The sequence below is a fragment of the Gopherus flavomarginatus genome, chromosome 19, assembly GCF_025201925.1.
Source record: "Gopherus flavomarginatus isolate rGopFla2 chromosome 19, rGopFla2.mat.asm, whole genome shotgun sequence".
Lineage (NCBI taxonomy): Eukaryota > Metazoa > Chordata > Testudines > Testudinidae > Gopherus > Gopherus flavomarginatus.
The window spans coordinates 5,721,006-5,742,230 of record NC_066635.1 but is presented as its reverse complement, the minus strand read 5'-3'; the positions used below and the strand labels follow the sequence as shown (position 1 = coordinate 5,742,230).

At 47.1% G+C, this 21,225-nt stretch overlaps 1 protein-coding gene across 3 annotated transcripts in view; it reads right to left on the bottom strand.

Annotated features, from left to right (window-relative positions):
• Nucleotides 1-21,225, bottom strand: part of AP2B1 (adaptor related protein complex 2 subunit beta 1) — a 98,036-nt gene that overhangs the window by 19,654 nt on the left and 57,157 nt on the right. For 2 of the 3 annotated variants that reach the window (XM_050928918.1, XM_050928920.1), the window contains 4 exons: nucleotides 19,604-19,645; nucleotides 18,547-18,693; nucleotides 16,568-16,713; nucleotides 12,402-12,531 (listed from right to left, as the gene is read on the bottom strand). In XM_050928918.1, coding sequence (XP_050784875.1) covers nucleotides 12,402-12,531; nucleotides 16,568-16,713; nucleotides 18,547-18,693; nucleotides 19,604-19,645 — 465 coding nt within the window. The remainder of the gene's footprint in view (nucleotides 1-12,401; nucleotides 12,532-16,567; nucleotides 16,714-18,546; nucleotides 18,694-19,603; nucleotides 19,646-21,225) is intronic. The other variant, XM_050928921.1, reaches the window with a different exon arrangement.

Sequence of the window (21,225 nt, the reverse complement as noted above, 5' to 3'; positions counted from 1 at the left end):
ATGTTAATCTCCTGAGGAAAGAGGCCGTTCCAATGCTCGGGGCATTTTAAATTGGACTTGACTGTGCACTAGTAAGACGTACTGTAGTGAGCAATGCTGCACAGCAGGGAGGCGGACTTCGCCACTGAAGAGATCTTTCCTAGCTCTGATTTCTATGATTAACGGCCGTGTTTATTCTACAGCAACAGAGGTTCGTTAGTTTTTGTAGCTAATTGTTGTTGCTATACAACAGCAGCAGCTTACAACAGGGGCCGAGGAAAGAGCTTCCTCTCCCTCCAGGCACAGATCTAGAGGCACACGCCAAATTAAGATGTTGATCTTGCTTCTGCAGTTACGAGAGTGCTATAAAAAGGAATCTGTTGACCTCCCTCTCAACTCTGCCAAAGACTACTGAGCAGGCCGATTCTGCTGCAGCGCAGCGCATTGAAGCACCATTTCCTCCTGACACCACAGCAAGCAGCCCTGTGTCCTCCCTAGCAAATTGCATCACAGGGTTCACGGTTGACATCACTTGCAATCAGCCTTCACAAGCAGCCTTTGCAAACCAGGAGCAGTGCTGATGTGAGCGAGGGGTAATCCTGCTAGGGCTCACGCTCCCACTGGTGCCACAATAAGTCCTGGTTTATTTATTAAGGTTTATTCTACATATTATCAGGCACTTCCTTCCGTATGGCAGGGCTTCAAGAGAAAATTTGTTTGAGCCTGGACCCGTGATAGCCAATAAAAATCTCTCTCTCTCTCACCCCCTTTCCCCTAGCTGAGGCTGTGGGTAGCTGAAGAGACTGGAGCAGTGATGAGTGCTAGGTCACTTTGTCTGAGCCTCAGCCACCTGGTTTGGAGCCTTCTGATGGCAATTTGCGAGAGACAAGGCTGACAGTCTCAGTACAGGGCCCAGCGGGCAAGCATCCACTGCACAGAATCTGGAGGGAGGCCCAGGAACAGACTGCTCTCTTCTCTGATCCCCGAGAGACGAGCCCTAAGAGGAACACACTGGGAGCGGGGAAGGGTTTCTGCTGTCCCCATTCCATGGGGTGAGAACTTTACATTTCTGGAGACGTTATCCCAGCATCTTTCCCAAGCAGGACATTTACTCACAAACGGAACAGCTTCCCAATGCGGCTGTGCACCAGTCTTCAACAACACTGCAAACCTTTCGTCTGGGAGCAGGTCTCAAGAGTGCCTGGGGGTTTCTGATCTCTGGACACATTGATGCACTCCTGTGTTAGTTGCACAAACCACACAAAGCGTGCCCTGCTACAGGGGTTAGCCACAGCTTGCTACATACAGCAGGGCTATCTACAAAGGAGGGAGGTTATTAAAAACAAGGCTCTGTGGGCCAGAGACCACAGCCCAGTTACCTGTCATTGCTCCTCATGCTCAGCTCTGCAGTGTCTGACACATACCATCACACACTCTATTACAAGCGCTTCCAAGAAAACTTGGAGGCAATTCTGAGCCAGGAACATTATTTCTTCTGTTCTGAAAGGTTCTCTTAACTCCTCTGTTATCTAAGTTTTCCACTGACAGAATCATAGACTATAAGGTCAGAAGGGACCATTATGATCATCTAGTTTGACCTCCTGCACAATGCAGGCCACAGACTCTCACTCACCCACTCCTGTATCAAGCCTATGTCTGAGCTATTGAAGTCCTCAAATCACAGTTTAAAGACTTCAAGGTGCAGAGAATCCTCCAGCAAGTGACCCGTGCCCCATGCTGCAGAGGAAGACGAAAACCCCCCAGGGCATCTGTCAGTCTGCCCTGAAGGAAAATTCCTTCCCGACCCCAAATATGGAGATCAGCAAACTCTGAGCATGTGGGTAAGACTCACCAGCCAGACACCCAGGAAAGAATTCTCTGTAATAACTCAGATCCCACCCCATCTAACATCCCATCACAGGCCATTGGGCATATTTACCGCTAATAGACAAACACCAATTAATTGCCAAAATTAGGCTATCCCATCATACCATCCCCTCCATAAACTCATCAAGCTTAGTCTTGAAGCCAGATATGTCTTTTGCTCCCACTGTTCCCCTTGGAAGGCTGTTCCAGAACTTTACTTCTCTGATGGTTAGAAACCTTCGTCTAATTTCAAGTCTAAACTTCCTGATGGCCAGTTTATATCCATTTGTTTGTGTGTCCACACTGGTACTGAGCTCAAATAATTCTTCTCCCTCTCTGGTATTTATCCCTCTGATGTATTTAGAGAGAACAATCATATCTCCCCTCAGCCTTCTTTTGGTTATGCAAAACAAGCCAAGCTCTTTGAGTCTCCTTTCATAAGACAGGTTTTCCATTCCTTGGATCATCCTAGGAACCCTTCTCTGTACCTGTTCCAGTTTGAATTCATCCTTCTTAAACATAGCAGACCAGAACTGCACACAATATTCCAGATGAGGTCTCACCAGTGTCTTGTATAACAGTACTAAACACCTCCTATCTCTACTGGAAATACCTCGCCTGATGCATCCCAAGACCGCATTAGCTTTTTTAACAGCCATATCACATTGGCGGCTCATAGTCATCCTGTGATCAATCAATACTCCAAGGTCCTTCTCCTCTTCTCTTACTTCCAAGTGATGCGTCCCCAGCTTATAACACTAATTCTTGTTATTAATCCCTAAATGCATGACCTTGCACTTTTCACTATTAAATTTCATCCTATTACGATTACTCCAGTTTACAAGGTCATCCAGATCTTCCTGTGGGATATCCCGGTCCTTCTCTGTGTTAGCAATACCTCCCAGCTTTGTGTCATCCACAAACTTTATTAGCACATTCCCACTTTTTGTGACAAGGTCAATAATAAAGAGATTAAATAAGATTGGTCCCAAACTCGTTCCCTGAGGAACTCCATTAGTAACCTCCCTCCAGCCTGACAGTTCACCTTTCAGTACGACCAGGTATGGTGCTTTTACAAGCAAGGATGACTGTGGGCCAGTCACCACTGAAAGAAAGTTCCCCAAACGACTTTAAGAAATTCTTCACAACCTGCTCCGTTCAGCTGCCTCCCTGTAGCCTTATATAACAGCACTTTCCTTGACACACACACAAGGAATTTCCATTCATCTTCAATAACCCCTCTCATTCAGACAAACTTTCCACAAGAGCTTGCTGATCCAAACAGGGTTCACCCTCAGAGAAGTTTGCCTGTGTGTAGTGTGTAATTAAGAATGTACTAGCACCTTCAGCCTCAACCTCTTCCGAGAGAGAGACTGCCTGGTGCGCCCTGGTTGAAGCTGGCTTTCCATCTGCAACCTGGTTTGAAGGGCGGAAAAAAAAACCCTCTCTTCTCTTTGAATTCTGCCACACAAGAGAGGATAAAGCCTTTTGCAAAAACAAAGGGGACAGGTTTTATTTGTTCAGACAGGCTTTCCTGTGATGTTCTAACACTGAAAAGGTCTCGCCTGGGCAAAACCTGCCCCAGGCATCCAACCGCTCAGAGCTTGTTCAACTGCGCCCCTTTGGCACCTTGAGCCGTCACTGAGAGAGCATCTCCTGTCGAACCAAACTGTCGGGATTCACGTTCACTTGCTTTGCTGTGTCTGAACTCTTTCACTGCAGGAAGATATCAGAACGCTGATGGCTGGCAGCTGCTGTTCTAAGGTGCATAACACTCATTTCTTAGACACTGTGAGTGCGCAATGCTTAAAAAAAGAAATCAAACCCAAACCACGTTAGTATTAAAACAAAGCTCTAAAGATGGGTGTGGACGCACTCGCCATGCCCTGGAATGCCATGTACTCAGTAAAGAACACACCCTGGGAGTACCAAGGCTGAATTAAGGACTGTGCACTCAGTTGTAGGATACATCTTCCCTGCAGCTGGGACTGTGCTTTTTAGCCTGAGTAGACAGATGGGTAGACCGACACGGGCTAACACCTATGCTGAAAAGCATGCTCCCCCTTGTAGTGTAGATGCAAACTCTGGTTATATCAGAGTGCCTTACAGCCGTGATGTTATCAAAGTGAGAACTTTCTTTTCCAGGACCTACATCACCTCTGCCAGCACAAGGCAACGATTTATTTCCATAACCATGTCTGCAGCCAGAAACCTCACATGAATGCTCTCTGCTTCCCCTCATGTTGTTTGATGGGTACGGTTCGCAGGATCCTACAGGATTTGACAGCCGCTGATTGCTGCGTGCTCTCCCTAGAAGCACAAATCCTGAGCTCAGGCAGCAGACTGGAGTGCCCGGAGCGCCCAGGCTGGATGACATGTCCTTGGCTGCAGCTGTCACCTCCTGAAATGAGGTTTGCGTCAATGGTCAGGGAACAGTAAATTAGTGGAAGGAAGGTTAGGCTCTCATGTGTGTCTGGCTCTACTGTAACTTCCAAAGCACATTTTATTGTATCAAATGTGCTGCATCTCATGCCAATGAGGACAGGTCTGGCAAACTGAGGGAACTGCTGCAGACTCCACTCCGTCGTGGGTTGTGAACACCCAGAGCACAGACGCTTTCACAGGTGATTTCTTCCCCTCTTCACTGGGATATGGCTCTCTCGCCTTAAGCACCTCTCTCTTCAAGGCATGAAATTAAGCTGATGCTCAGCAGCAGGGTCAGCTTTTTACCTGGGTCTGAAGGTAAAACAGGGTGAGGCAGTGCAGGAGGAAGCTCTTTTTACTTGTTTGACTCACCACTGCTGGAGATTATACGGGATTGTGGTTAAAACAATACATGGATCTGTGGTAGATATTGGGAGAATTACGGTTCTATTCCCAACTACCATTGGCTCCCCACTGTAACCATGGGCAAATCCCCACCTCCGTGCCTCAGTTTCCCGTCTATCAAACCGTGGGGAATGGTACCCACCTAAACAAAGGGCTTCAAGGAAGGATCCACATAATTAGCATTATTCACGGTGCTGCTAAAGAACCGGAAGACTGTCCCCGAGCAGGCTCACAGTGAAAGCAGCACATCGTTACTGATGGGTCCTGCCAGTTTTCTCCCGCAAGGTCCTTCCTTTTCAGATATATAGACACACAGGGACAGTTTAATCTACCACCGAAATATAGCCAGCTCTGGGGTGGAACGTGACAGCTGTTTAACGGCACACAACATCAGACAACTGTTTAGGGCAGGAAGAGCAGAATACAGTACCCAGATGAAACCACTGGGGTCATCTGCAATTTGGCCAAGACAAGAGCTAACACAAAACTCTTGCAAAAAGTGCCACAAACAGTCAATATTCTTGATACAAGACTAAGGCTGATGCAGAAAACACTCCCCTCCAACAGCACAATGACTTCCAATGTACTGGGGAACTGGGTCAGGACCAGCACAGAGAAGAGCCCCTATTGGATCGTCATCACCCCTTTCTGTAGTGTCTGGATTCCCCTAGATTTCTCAGCCAAGCTCCAACCAGGTCCAGCCCTGCTTGGCTTGTGAGATTTGACAAGATCTCAGAGCCCTGGCTGGAACCTCCACCATGTCCTTGTCAGGCCCTCTACCTTCACATGTGTCTTTCCAAGAGGTGTGTCTTAGTGTCTCCCCACACCCTCTGAGAAGGGTTAACAACTCCCCAAACCCCATCCCATCCTGCCATGGAACTAATCCAATGCATGCTCAACACTCAGTCAGTTTGTCGCTTGAAAGAGAGATATTTGTTTTTTCCGTCTCTCCTTCCAGAACGGAATCTGTTTGCTGAAGCTAAAGTGGTTTCCTTGCTTACGTAAACACTCAATGCCTCTCCACATCACCTTCTCTCTTCATGCACTTGTATGATCCCCTTCATCACAGCACTGGATCCACTCACTTGATAATGAAATGATCTTCAACATCCCCAGGAGGCAGAGAAGTATCCCTAAGGTGACTAGTCCATGGTTGTAGAGGAAGTGCTGGGAACTAAACCCAGGTCTTCTGATCTCCAGCGGCTTACTTAGGTTAGCCTTCTTCAGAGGAGAGAATTGCATCTTCGCTTGACCCTTGAACGGGAGAAGGTTTCACCACACTCTTCAAACGCAGTTTGGAGGAAACAGCAGAAACTTGTTCTACATTTCACAGTGCTTTGCAGTGAGTCAAAGTTCTGTTTCCAGTATCGCTATCCATGAAGAAATGCAGCAATTGGCAACACAATCACTACAAGTGTGTGCCAGCCAATTGAGAAGAATTTTAAGGGCATTTTGAAATAATTGAAGTCGTGTGCTCGGCTGCTCGCTCACCAGCTGTGCTGAACAAGTCCTGGTGATTGATAGAAGGTAATGCCAAGAAATGGAACACGTTGTCGATGTAGAATGTTAAAAAATCCCAAGAGAACCCCAATGCTCCAGGCACAAGTAGGTACATTAAGGCTCTTTGTGAGTCATTCTAGCTTGTTTTTTTATTAAATCATCCAGGGCAGGCAGTTACTGTTGGGACAGAGAGCAACAAAACTCCAGAGTGGCAGCTGGGAGCCCATAGCCTTTAGCACACAGCTGAGCTGGGTTGGGTTGGACGAGATGACCTCCTGAGGTCTCTTCCAACTCTAACCTGCTATGATTCTAGGTCGATGTAGTAGCAAGGCAGACCTGGCAATTTTCTGAAATTCTCTTCCCTATTGCAGCATTATGGGATTGCCAGGCTAGACTAGACACCATCACTACTGCCTCTGCAGAGTCTAGACCAGTGCTTCTCAACCTATGAAACAAAGTGTTAGCTGGGCCGCAGGTTGAGAACCAGTGTCCCCCACCCAACCGCCTCCCAAAACCCTATTCTCAGCACCCTCTGCCCAGAGACCCCTCCAGAGTGGGGCCAGGAGTGGAGCGCCGGGCGTGGGGAAGTGACCCCGACCCCCAGATCCTGCTGTGGGGGGCCAGGCAGCACCTGGCTGCCCAGACCTGGTGCAGGGGGCAGGCAGGACCCTACCTCCAGACTCCACCAGGACCTTGCTGTGTGGGGCTGGGCAGCAGCCGGCTGCCTGGACCCCGAGCCCCACCACATGGGGTCAAGTAGCAGCCGGGAGCCCACCATGTGGCAGGGCAGCTGGGAGTCCGTAGCCTTTAGCACATGGCTGAGCTGGGCCGCAGGTGTGCGCTAATTGGGCCACATGCAGGCCATGGGCTGAGAACCACTGATCTAGACCTTCTCACAGCAAGAACAGACAAGACTGAATTGAATGCCAAGGCTGTTTTGCAATAGCATTTTCTCCTTATGAAATTTTTGGGGAAATTGCTAGTACAGACGCAGCCTTAAAGCCCTGTCTATAGAGGAGCAAACTGTGCCAGCCACAACCATGACTGCAAGTTTTATGGTGCTGTGCAGAACTATGCGGAATAACTGGCAAACACAGCTGTATTCAGCATGGAAATCCAGAATGGACAGCAATGTATTAGCTAAAACTGTATTTCAAGTTACCCTTCCAGCAGAGATCAAATACTTCTTCTGAACATTAAATCCAGGCCAAATATAGATGCAAAGCTCAGTAAAATGAGATTTGGGTGTAACTCTGATGGGAAACTATTTTAAACATTCACAAGCACTACCACAGCCAATGGTAAATATGTTCTTTGCTGTTAAACACCCTCAGTGGACTAAACAGTGTTATAACATGGCTTACTCTTGCCCGTGGGGACAGAAACGCACAGTCTAGATTTTGACCAGGGTTAAGACTTGGTTCCCCAACACGGTTATAACATTTTATTCTGCCCACACAAGTAAAAAGACAACCCAGGTTTTAACACAGTTGGGCCACAAAACGGTAGATTTTGTAGTGCAGATGGGCTCTGGACTGAACCTGGTTTTAACTAGCCCCGAATTCTGGGTAAGATGGTTAGTCAGAGACAGCCCACACACAGCTCATCATTTTCAAGTGACAGAAGGCACGGAATTTTAGAAGCCTTTACTCATTTCATGGTTCAGCAGCTGCAGTTGTCTTGAACATAAAAAAACCTAACAAAATATCCCGTATATCAGGGCAGGACACTGCAATGCTTGCAATTCCTCCCAGGGGTGCTCGGCATAATGCAGAAGTTACGACATTGAGGGGATTTCTGAACTACCCTTGAACGGGGGTGTATTAGGACTGGGGCTTCACTTTGGTACAGGACAGTTCCCAGCAGGCATTCCTGCATGGCTTTTTTTATTCTAAACCTGGCTCTGGTCTGGATAGGATTAATGGACTTTATTTTTTTTAAACCACCACATGCTCTCATTGCAGAACCACTACTTTATCCCATGTGCGCTGAGGCAGAGACTCGAAAAAGCAACTGCCCCAGCGATCTCCAGGGGAGATGCAACTGCCACTCGGGTTCCACATCTTGCTCCAAGGTGATGAAAGAAAAACAGAAGCCGAACAAGTCTGCATTTCCTTAGCCTGCAGTCAACCCAGGGCCTCTGAAGGCCAGCTCAGTCCTGGCACCGTTGCGGACTGAAAATCTAGAGGTCCCTTCAGTCCCAGGCTTTGTTGTTTCTGTGGGGGAGGAATAGCTCAGTGATTGGAGGACTGGTCTGCTAAACCTATGGTTGTGACTTCAATCCCTGAGGGGGCCATTTAGGGTTCTGGGGCAAAATAATCTGTTTGGGACAGTACTTAGCCCTGCTGTGAAGGCAGGGGACTGGACTCGACGACCTTTCAAAGTCCTTCCAGTTCTACATTTCTATGACTCTAGAAGAGCCTAGCAGCTACCACTGGATTTACCCAGCACTATGCAGTGGTGAGATCAAGTCAAATGCCAGGTGGCCAATGAAAGGCTGAGTAAGTAATTTGAAAATGTTCCTAAGCAACCAGCACTGATGGAAATTAACAAAACAAGAACTAAGTCACGAAGATCTCATTTAGCAACAGACACTCTTAAAAAGGCTCATTCCAACAGCAGCTCTCTTTTGGGGAATGTAATAGGGATAGAAATACAATGAACCAGTCTGGAGTCTGCTTAACTCTACAGGGCCGAGATGCTTCTGTATTTACATCTGACTTCATCCTTTAAGGGTCAATCAAACTTTGCTACAAAGCTGATGAACCATTTTCAATATTAGGTTGGGGGTGAGAAGGGAGGGAGTGTTCTATCCTTTATCATACATGGCAGGACAGGTAAACACAGTCTAGAAGCTGTTAATTGCCGGGTGCGGACCCCGACTGCATCTTGCGTAAGTAGCTCTCTTAACATTTAGTTCTCCCTTCTCTGATGTGTTGGTTTTTGTTAACATGTCAAGTGTTTTGATCGCTTTCGCTGATTAGGAAAGAGGTAAAAATTAAACTGCACATAGTGGAGAATGAGACATTCTAATAAAATTACAGCACGAACAGGACAAACTCATTACTTCTGAAATTGCTGCCTGCAGAACAAACTACTAGCCTTTGAAGTCTTTAGTTCACATGCCATAGGAATTTAGAGATGAGTTTGGTTGCCTGAGGACTTATTTTTCTGTTACTGCAACAAAAACGTAGAATAAAAAAAATGAAATTAAGGGCCTTAAAGTTCAAACAAATCCTGTACACTGGCTCCTAACAATTCCATGCACAGAAAATCACATGCAATATCGCACTCAACTTACTGAGAGATTTCTTTCTTCAATGAAAATAGGTGTAGAGAAACATATAAGTCCCTATATTTTGCTATAAATTGCTCTCAGTATGGCACCTATCAGAGTGAATTCTGTAGGATGTTTTAAAAGTAATTATTTCTGTGGAAAACCACAAAGAATGCCACTCCAGAGGTGGGTGCTGACAGCGCAATGACACATCTCCATCAAATCCACTGCGGTCTGGAGAGTAACAACCGTACTTTTTAACTTGGCTTTCGTTACCAGCGTGACTCAACTCTCAGCTGAGAGAGATACTATTACTCCATATGGCAGCTTCCCTGATTGTAAAAGGGCAGCCAACTTGTGTGGCAATGAGGTAGCTAGTCAACGAACGAGCAGATCCGGCACTAATGAATGCTCTGCTTATTTCCAAATAAGGCAGCTGGAGGTTTCCACATACGTTTTCGCTCTGATTTATTCTTGTAGCATTTTCTGCTAGAAACAAACTGGCTTCATAGTAACCCAGTATTTCATCTCCTTTCTGAGCAAAGGAAGCAGTGGCTTCCGTGTGTGTTTTTGGTTTATGGGACACTCCTTCATGTCCAAAGCCAGATCTAGAAGGTCTGGGACTCGCCCATTCTGTCCCCATGAGTTAGGTTCATAACAGCTGAACCAAACTGATAAAATCACCGCCTTGACATGCCTAGCTATTCCTGGCCCTGGGAAATCTGTGATCCTTATGGGTCTCCTACACTGTGGTGCAAAATGCTGCAATTCCTACCTCTGTGGAATGGATTCCAAGGGCATTATCAACCCCCCTGCCCTGCCTCCTTCTCTCTAAGCAGAAAAGGCCCCCGCATGGGAGATATCACGTGCAGCTCATCCACGTACTCCCCTAACCTTGCGACTTTGCCAAGGGTCTGTGGGGTAGGGGACCTGCTCCACTCATGCAGAAGCAGCTATTGCACCACTCTTGTGATGTGATGTCAATTTGGAGCCTCAGGAACTAAACAGTGGAGCTATTTCTAGCTGTTTGCCCGGAGACTCATTAATAAGTCATAAGCCACGGAGCAGAACAGTCAAGAGAAAGAAACTGTTGTTCAGGCAGATGAAAGTTACAATTTAAACATTGCTTTTTTTTCTTAAAACCCTGGAGGGAGTAAGAACTCTCTGTACATGGGAAGTGCTCTACTCCATCTGGGCCCCTAATGCAGCTGGAGATCATACCAATGGGATTATATATATATTCAGACCCGCTTCATCCCAACCTCCCCCAGCCCCAGATCAAGGCACTGAGCTCGATGTGCTCTGAAACTGATTATCTGCATCTGCTGGATACGAGAAGTCTCTACCCAGGAGATGCATAGATATAACAGGCTATAGACAGGGGACCCACTAACCAGCCAGCTTCCAGGAAACAGGGAGCTACCGCAGACTCTGCCAATGGGGCAAAACTCCATTCTGTTTGAGAGCTGCATCTGCCTGACCGGGGAGGTGAATGCAACCTAGATAAACCTAGCAGTGCCAAGACCCCAGCATTGCCACTGAAATATCTGACCCCAAGCTGCACTAAGGGAAGCGGTGAGGCCCCCTGGAGGGAGAACTGCTTTACCAACCCCTGCATTACAGTGAGAAGTAAGGGCCTGAGAACTGAAATATACAAAACAGCTTCATTAATGTAACATTAACAACCCCTTGCCCGCTGTTTCCTGGACCTTAGCTCTTTGGGGAAGAGAAAGTGCCAATGATCTCAGGAAAGCACCACTTAAAACTAGCAGGGCTAAATAAAATATTTAATCACTTCAGCAGCAGCCATCTTTCCTGCAGGTTCCTTACATCTCAAGCCATCATCTGAGCTCAACTAACACCCAGTGTGGGGATCCGCTCCAGATGTTCGCGGCTCTTCCTCTCCTTTCCAGCCTGCCTCTTGGCAAGCCTAGCAAACCCCGATCCTGCCCTCTCAACTAGCTCCGTATGTACGTTGTCTGGAGCACATCTGAATCTGCTGTATTCACGCAGCTCCAAGAGGGCTGGCTTATTTACTGCCAAAACAAACAGGTACAACACAAGAAAGTCATTCCTTGCGGGAGATTAAACAAGATGGGTATTTCCCTTTCGGAGGAGGAAAGGAGGCAAACCCAGCCTCCCTCATTTATCAGATAATCTGCATAGCTCTGCAAGACTGCCTAGTGCACATGGCTTTTTGGTTATGTACATTAACACCACGTGGCACCTGGGCTCTGCAGAACTTCCATGCTTCACTGGCCAACTTCCCCGGTTTTGTTCAAGAGCGCCTGTGTATGTCATTAGCCGCAAGCTCCCACTTAGCAGAGGGCAGATGTTCTGACGCAGTGTGGCTTGAATCTGAGGTTAAAAGGGTTACGTTTTCCTGCTATAAAGATGCTGGGAAGGAGGGGTATTAAAATATCAAAGAGGAGTTTGTTTGAACACCACATAATCAGAAGAGCATACAGCCTTTGGAGAAGGTATTAAATACAAGCCATGAGAGTGACAGCCCAGCACCCAGGGCAAAGCCCAGCTCTGGTAACTACCTTCTGTCTCCCTGCTACAGTTCCAGTTAACCAAGGAATCATCTTTGCCTCCTGTCCTACATTGTGCAGCCTTGCTGCACACTCTTGGCCATGTCCCACCCAAGAGGTGGCTGCACTGCAGCGGCATCAAGTGAGACCTGCACGTCAGTTTAGGTTTGCGAACTTTCAGGATGAGAGAGGACGTAGATCGCCTCTAAGTGCTACAAACTCCCCCTCCCTACCATTTCCAACAGACTGCTGGCCAGAAGTCCACCCTGCGCGCCCCTGAGAAGCCACTGCTCAGCATTTCAGTGAACTTCTGGATTCCTATGCAGAGGAGCCCCCAAACAGAGGCGACCTCTAGAAGAAGTGGGAGGAAGATAACTGAGCTGAGAGTCCCCAACGTAGCATCAGAAGCTGCTTACCTGGAGGTTGTTGAGAGGCTCCATTTTCATGACAGGTCCCAAGGTGTTGAGGGGAAGGGAGACGTCAATACTTTGGTTTGGCATCAGCGGAGTATGAATGGCCAGAGGAGTGCTGGGGATGACGCCGAAGCTGGGTGAGAGAAAGCCAGAGGGTGTTCACACAGCACTGTATTTCTGAGAGCCCTACATGCGACGTTGTCACTTATTTTAACGGGAAGGGGATCAGGGACTGCTGTCCCAAAGGTTCTCTCTGCTCTCCATTTTAGCGTGGGCTGGCCTCGCTTACTGTCTTTCCTGAGATGTGCCCCACTGTGATTTAGGGGAGAGGGAAATAGGTGACAATTGGCATCAAGGTGGACACTTGAAATAGGACAATGCACAAGAACTTGAGTCTCATTGGTCTCCCTGGAAAAGGGCCCACCCTGGCCAAGAGAGATTATCTGCTGGCAACATTTCCATTCTCTCCTCCATGGGGCCAGTCTAATTGCTGAGCAGTGGCCTGCCATGCAAGGAGCAGCTTACTAACATGGGAATTCAGAAGGGCTGGAAGGAAGGCTCATGCCCTAGGACAAACACTCTTCACTTTCACCAGAGAAGTAGGCAGACAGGCAGCTGCGGACCTAGTGTCAAAGTTAGGAGCAAAGGACAGAGCTGCAAGAACTAGTACAGGGCAGGGAGAGGACATCCATGAAACATCTAACCAAAGAGGAATCAGCAGGTTGCACCAGTACTGCTACAAACCAAGGCAGTCCTCAGCAGCGCCAGATGACTGGCTTCGGATGGGTGCTGGTTCTCTGCTTTACTTTATACTCTAACTGGGAAAGCACACGCCAAAGCAGATGGGATTTACACTGACTCATCCCACTCCGGCTCAGACCCATTTTAATCCCGCATGTCCTACTTAGTGGCAGGGTTTATATGGTGCACGTTTCACCTTGATACTCTGCAATGGCTTGTCTGCAAGTGCAATTCAAGATGTTAGCTTGGACTGAGACCGGTTATCTTAGTGACCAAGTCTCTCCTTATGCACTTGTCTCAGCAGCTCAGATCAGCTCGGGCATCTAGGCAAATGCTCCTTGAATTTGAACTCCAGGAAGCTGGAAGCAGGATATTCTCAGGGGAAGGTGGGCTGCATTGCCCTGCTAGGTGGGGAAAAGGCCATGGTGATGTGTGCACTAGAAATGCTCGGAGTTCTCTTTGCGTTGGCTGATACATGCTTGTTGAAGGGATGACAAGCACCCAGAGCTCTGACGGATGCATTGTAAATTAAAAAATTAATACTGTAGTTCTGGGGGACGGGGAAGGGAATCTTCCTGCTCACAGAAGTTGAATCACTGCTACGGCTCAACGACAGGGGAACATGTAACACTATGTCTATTGAAACGGAAATGGCAATCAAGATAGCTGGGAACAAGGAGGAAACGGGAAGAAAGAATAACAGCAGCAAGACCAGAGAAGGGGGAAAGATCATTCCCCTCACTGGCACGCACCACAGTCTTCCTGATCAGATGCTTCTTGCACGGAACCTATTAACCTGGCTGCCCCCTCTGTGGCCATGCTGTCCTCAAGAATTGTCCTCAAATCCCCTCCCATACAGTCCATCCTACTAGTCTGGCTACCTCTCTGCTGGCCATCTTCATCCCAAGCTTCAAATTATACGAAGCTCCGGAGTCCAGATGGACATACATGCACCACGCAAAATCTGAAGGTCAGTGACTTGGGGAGCAGGGGCACTTTAGGAGGGCTGGCCTGGGCCGAGAGGGAGCATGCTAAGTGTGGCACTTCCTATCTCAGCTGACTCCCTCTGCCTTTGGAAGGGAGACCTCTTGGGATTCTGACGGGAATCCACCACCAAAACCGATTCCCAGCTGCAGTGGACCAATAAGGAAGCGGAGTTGTTTGGATAGGCCAGAGAATCCACATCTAATTTAAGGAAAACAAGCTGATCTGCTGCAAAAGCAGATCATGCTGGTCTAGTGTCCCTTGAGAATTACACACCACCCGGGTCTGAACATCCTCCAGGGGAGTGTAATACCAAAGTGCATTTAAACAGGGCTTTACACAGCGGGAGACTCTGGCAGCAGGGAAAGTCTCCGGTGGGGGGAGGCAGCGGTCGGGAGGGAGGGAATGGCTCTGGCAGCTCCCCACAGCCGGAGCCTCAAAGGTTACACATTGCAGTGGGGATGCAGCCTGCTTTTCACGGCAGCGTGTAGCTATACATACCCTACATGCCACCCCCAGCGTAGACAAGGCCATGACTGCCAAAAGGGAGAGAGGATTCCAGTCTCTTGGAAGAGAATTTTCCCTTCCTCTACCAGGCCGCTCTTAAGAAATAAGGAATCTGCATGCTAGAATGAGAGCACTTTAATCAGAATGGGCCCTTTACACTCCTGACAGTGACTAGTGTACGTGATGGCAGACACGCCACGTACCCTCTCTCTGACTGAGGCAGGTACAAATGTGAACGAGCCGAGAGCAGGGATTCCGCTGACAAGGCGCTTCTCTTTGTGACAGCAGGTTTCTGAACAGCGATCTGTACTCTCTAGACATTCTCCTGGACTGCAAGTGGCAGCTCTCACCAGCAAAGTGATTTCGCTACCCACTGTATTTGCTATCAGCTATTTCACCTGGCGATTTGTTCACTGACAATATTTGTTCACTTAAATACCTACTTCAAAAGGCCTGCTTTTCCAGACAGTTTCAGTCTTGTGTGGATGCTGTGCTCCCTCCCAACTCAATTTGGGAACGCAGTCATTTGTCGACTCGCTGGGGACTGTTACATCTGCTGACTCAGCAGCGGTAGCTGTAATTGGCTAGGGCTTTACCAGCTATAAAAACAGGCTTCAGCCTTACAAATCCAGGGGCTGTTTCAAAACATCACTGAAATGTAAAAAGGCGCAGCTGCAACTTCGGCGCTAGAAGAAAGAGGGGACCATATGCTCGCCCGCTCACCAGGGCAGGGCAGGCTGTCGAAGAGCAGATTGTATTAAAAACAACACAGATGCATCAATCTATGATATTTTCAGTTGTATTTCACACAACCCGTAGCCAGAACTCGTCAGCACATCATATTAAGCATTCACTCTCAGGACCGAAATATACATGTACATCGGGGCTTGTTTGTCTCTTTAAAATAGTTCCTTACAGATCTACCCCAGAGCATGTAGAAGTAACATAAATGACTTCAGGTGGTCACAGCCCGACTGCGTCCTACTAACTAAGAGGTAACATTTCCCCCTCTCTATACACTCAACTAAGCCAGTTAGAGCCTCAGCTGGGTCACTATGGGCTGTTCTGTGGCTTTGCCTGGAGATGAACTCATTTTCGGGTGGATGAGTATGTCAGACGCACATGCTATGGTTACTAGACACACAGGGTGCAGTTTTCAATGCCTGACTTAACTCTGCTTCTTCTGAAACCAGCAGAAGTTTTACTACTGACCGCATGGGGAGAACTGCTGGGCCAACACAGAACACTCTTGAAAATCCACACAGCAGCTATGAGCTTCTCAAAAAAGTTTGCCACCTCCAGCATTTAACCTAACAAAGCAGCCTTGGCCTCTAGATAGAATATATACACAGTGCTTGCCCTGACTGCATGTAGACGAGGTGATGCAGAGAAATCTCGCCAAGATGCGGACTACGCTTTGACTCTCACTGAGATGGTGGCCTGCACCCATGGGTAAAAAGTACAGGTAATGAACGATACCATAAACTGAAGAGGTTTGAATGACAAATCATCGCCATTAATTTTTTCACTGTATTACCGTCGATCTAGGAATGTTTTCAGTGGAAGTTTTAGAACAGTTGTTTGCCTCTCTTATCTTTTAACCCTTCATACGCTGTTCAGCCGGTAAATGGAAGATGATTTAGTTAGCAAGGGGCCAACGGTAGCCCGCAGATGACTAATCGTATAGATCAAGAAGGCGAGTTTAATCCTATTTAGTGGTTTGGGACTTACAGTATGCAGCCAATGAAAAAGCGCATGCCTGTGTCTGGATTTGTTTTAAATCCCACAATGCCAATGAAAATTGTGCCCTAGAAGTTAATGAGCAGCAGGCTGGGAACCATAGGTCACTCATGCCCATGTCTAGAACTGGGAAACTGAGCAAGGAGCCCTTTCTAGGACCTTGCCACCTACCTACCAAGGACATGTGGGTTTCTTACCTATTCTTATTAAACTGAATTGCAAAGTCAGTCATGTGCTGCAAAGCCTTATTGGTGAAGTTCATCTCCATGTAGATGTGTCCCTGCCTGTGAGTGAATGTCCCAGAGATCTCCAGGCCTTTAGCCTTCACTGCCGGCAGCCAAACCTGAAATACAACACAAGATCTGCTCAGCACCAGCCCAGCCCAGCTTGGAGAAACCCTATGGAGTTTTTAAACATTTGAAAGAAAGGCCCTGAGTCGCGCAATCCATTCATTCACCAACTGTTACAGTGTCCATAAGCACATAGACGCTGACAGAGTACACTGCGTATGGAGCAAAGGAATCTAAAACCATCAGGCTCACCAACTAGCAATACCACACCTGATGCTCCTTTTCCATTGATAAAACTCTATTAGTTAACAAAGCTCCTGTCGGAGCGCTGAAACATTCGGTAACACGAACGTGCACAGAAATGGAAGGGGGCTGGCGTCCAGGACTGACTTGTCTCTTGAAAAGGAACATTCCTTCAGGGAATGTGTTGGGATAATCCTGAAGACTGAACTAAGTACAATCACGGGGCTAGTGCTCTTATCTGTTCCTGACGAACCTTTGTGGGGGAATCATGATCATCAGCAAACACAGACTAATGAAGACTGTTGCACCAGACAGAGTAACCATGGTTGATGGTGTCATACCAGGCCTCACGTAGTGACATTCCCAGATCTGGCTCAATCTGTAAATCTATGAATATCTGGAATGGCCTAGCAGGCAGTGCCAGGTAGCGTCAGGGCATGCAACACTTCACACACTGATGGAGACTTTGAGAGTGTGGCATACCTGGGTGTTTTTGTTCATCCTGGTGATACGGCCGAAGAGCAATGCTGTTTTGAATACAACGAGCTTTTGAAGGAAGGCCAGCTTGCTGTGCGATTATAATGTTTCGCACAAAGTTAAACCACTTCATTATGCTCAGGATTTGGTTTGACAGCACATCTAGGCAGACGTGCTTTGTGGAGAATGCTGAATGGAAATGTGATTGGTTGAGCAGCGGAGAGTTGTTTTTAACTTGATACTTAGTGGGACCTCTGTAGAGGATCTTTCATTTGGCATAGTACCAGCAAGCAGCCAAATGCTGGAAGCTTGGCATAAGGGACAGAGCAGTTTATGCACATGGGTTTTATATTATTGTAAACAATAATTACTGGTTATTCACTGAGATTAACAAAGGTTTTAATAAGTGGCAGCTCCAAACAGGAAGAAGGTGAACACACTGGTACCGCAAGGAAGAACTCCATCCCTCAGTGACCCCCAGGGCATGGAAAAACTAAATGCCACATTCAAACAGCTGCTCTGAAATGGCATGCGTTCCCCATAGACCTAGCTTCACATTGGCTATTCTAGCTTGGCCAAAGCCCTGTTAGCAGGACCAAGTTCTGCTGATATTGAAGGATCACCAATAAAAATAACGGTTCAGTCAGTGATTTCACCATCTTTCTCTTCTACAATCAGGTGCAAACCCAGGGCACACACTAACACGGTGCTCACTCCAACCACCCATTTATTTTAATCTCTCGTAAATAGGACTCCCCTCAGACAAGTGGATTTTCTGTTTATTGATCAGCACGAATGGTTGGCCCAGTGGGGTGAAATCTTGAAATCCTGCTACAAGGCATCTAGTTAGTAGCTGCCCAATGGGGAAAGTGGCAAAGTCCAAATTTTTGCAGCTCCCACAAACCCTTCCTTACAGTAACATTACCTTTCTGGCAATAGTAGGGAAATGCTGAAAACGGAAGTCTAGAGCTGGTTAGATTTGTCCTTCAACAATCGCTGTCGCTCTGGGGGAAACGTAAGATATACCTAATGGAACACAGCTCATGGAGTCCATCTCATATCTCCAAAGAGCATGAAGGGGACAACTGAACAGCCTTGTTATCTCTATGTTGCCTAAACTGTATCATTGGTGAACAACGTACTGAACCGACGTTTCTCTTACGTACAGATTTCGGAGCCACGTATCCCCCGGGCACCATGCCGATACCAGTAGAGAGGTCGAACAGGTCGTTGAGTCCACTGCTAACCACAGCGGGGGTGGGTGAAGGGGCAAAAGTCGCAGGCACAGAGGATGGGATGAAGGTCTGTCCCACCTGCAAGAGTTAGGAATAAAGGGTAGTGGTGAACAATGCACATGTAGAATGCTGCTTATTAAATAAGGCATGAATTTGGGCAATATCCTGAATATTTTAAAGCACTTTACAGCTTCCCTGCTGAATTATCAAGAGTGCTAAATAATGCATTTGTATTCCAATGCTCTTGGAGACTAATCCCTGCAATCTTTGCTGTCACCTTAACCACATGATATCCTTGAAACCACAGTAGCCTTCCCGCCCCCCCACCCCATAGTCTATGCAGGAAAAAAAAAAAAAAGACCTCTAGGCTCAAGAGGACACACTTTAGGGAAGACTGCATATGACTGGCAAAAGGACAAGATAATCTAATCCTTTTCCTTTCTCCATGCTAATTGCCATGATTGCACTGAATTCATACCAAAGGATTTTGCATATCCAAAAATTGTGGCGGAGCCATGATACAGCTGGGTGCAGAGGGTCATGCTATCCCAGCAGAGCAGGAGCTCTCTCTGTTCTTAGTCCCACGATCAAAAATGGTTCACTCTTCTGCAGATTGGGGATCTAGTCCCATTTGCTTGCCAGGAACGGAAAGCCTCTGCTACAGAAGTTGGGTTATTTCCCTGAAGGACTTAGTTATTAACAGCAGGAGACCAGGGCCATTCTAATGAAGACAATAGCTCTGCCTCCTTTCGCTCTTCAGAGTCAGGAGAGGGGGACTCTCTCTCCAGAGATGGCAGCTCCAGCTCTGAAGAACTCACCTGGGGACCCAAACAATTTGAAGGATCCGCTACCATTCACTGTGGTGAAAGCCGTCTGTTTTCACAAACACAGTGGTTTAGTAAAGCAGCAGTGTGTGGGGGAAAGATTATATCAGATTTATTATATTAGGGGGAGCTTTTTTTACTGGAAAAAAATTGATGGCACTTACTGCCGGACTTCCTCCAATGCCCCCGCCAAGGTCACTGCCAAGCTGAAAGAGAGAAAGGAAAGAGAGAAGAGAAAGGCAGAGTTCATTTGAACTAGGTATTGGATGCCAAGAATAGAGTTTGCAGTTCACTCAGTTGAACCGCTGCAAACACATCGCATGCACTCACTATGCACAGGACAGGTGAACACTGTGTTGTGAAAGCACATATGGTGGGGGTTTCTCATGCTAATAAAGCCGCTTAGAGAAGAAGCTGGTGAATAAACTAACCCCTTGTAATGTTTCAGATAAACACGTTTCAATCCATCGTCCCACTGGGACTGAGTCCACATCTTAAAAAAAAAAGGAGTACTTTGAAGGCTGATCAATTAAAAAGCCAATCCAATCTCTGACCTATCATCTATTTTGCAAAGTCTGTGCAATTCTTCATGTGTTTCATGCACCAGTGCTTTTCCATGAAACCCATGTCAGCTACCAGCAGTCTCGAGCAGCTCTGCAAAACCCAGGAGGGGTAACCATGATGGAAGATAAAACTGACAAGCTTTAAGGTTCTAGGGAGTAGTTTCTAGAGTGCAGAAAAAGCAAAAGACTTCACAATTATTTAAACACATCTCAGCTGTATCCTTTTAATATGCGACTAATTTTAATATCCAGGGAGGAGGAAGGGAGAGGGATGTGGACTTCCAGTGTGACTACTGCTCGTGCAAGATCAGAAATACATGCTTTCCCTCAGAGTTCAGTTACCCCATACTGAAAACGGAAGAGCTCCCAGTGGTCTGTTGGGGCCTGCTCTACAGCGATAAAAGACCTGACTTTAGAGAACAAAGTAATCCAGTATTTTAATAATGATCTTCTTGAAGCTACCACGCTGCCCTTTGGGGTAGCTAAAATTGTTCAATGCACTCCTCTTAGAACCACCTAATTCCAAATTATTTCATTTCTGCTGTCCTTCCCCGCTGGATCACCATGCCTTTCCAGTTTACCTTTAAGTCTTCCTGTGCTCTTTAAGCTTACCAAGAACTTCCCGTGAAAAAGGTTAAGATTGTTCGTCTGAAAGGGGTAAAGCCCATGATACAATTTCTGGATTTTCAAGAAAAAATTCAGTGCTGGGGTCACCAGAGGTGACCAAAACTTGTGATCCCAGTGGGATATCTACCTGAACACAGGTACAAGTAATACTATTGGTATTGCAGTGCTCCTGCATTGCACATTTCTCAATTCCATCAATATTTATAAATAATGAGGCAATGTTGATCCATAATGAATATCTACCGTAGAGCCTCATTCTGCAGGCTTATCTTGGATCACAAGCTTTTGCTAACAGGGCAGTGCTAAGTATCTCACCACACAGTTTTCCAGTCACACATAAGACACAAGACACACGCGCTGACGACAAAGACAGACCACCACCAAAAAGAACAAGAGTGTACATGGAAAAATGCAGTGACAATCACATGGGGAAGGGTTGGCTTGCTGGGACAACACAGAATGTCATATGGAAGGCTCTGCTGCTAAGTTTGGCCCAGAGGTATGTGGGGCTATTTGACAAACGGGATCATCAAAGATCCATGTGTGCTTGCTCCCATGCTCATGGAGGAGAACGAAGTGCAACAACATGGCCCAGA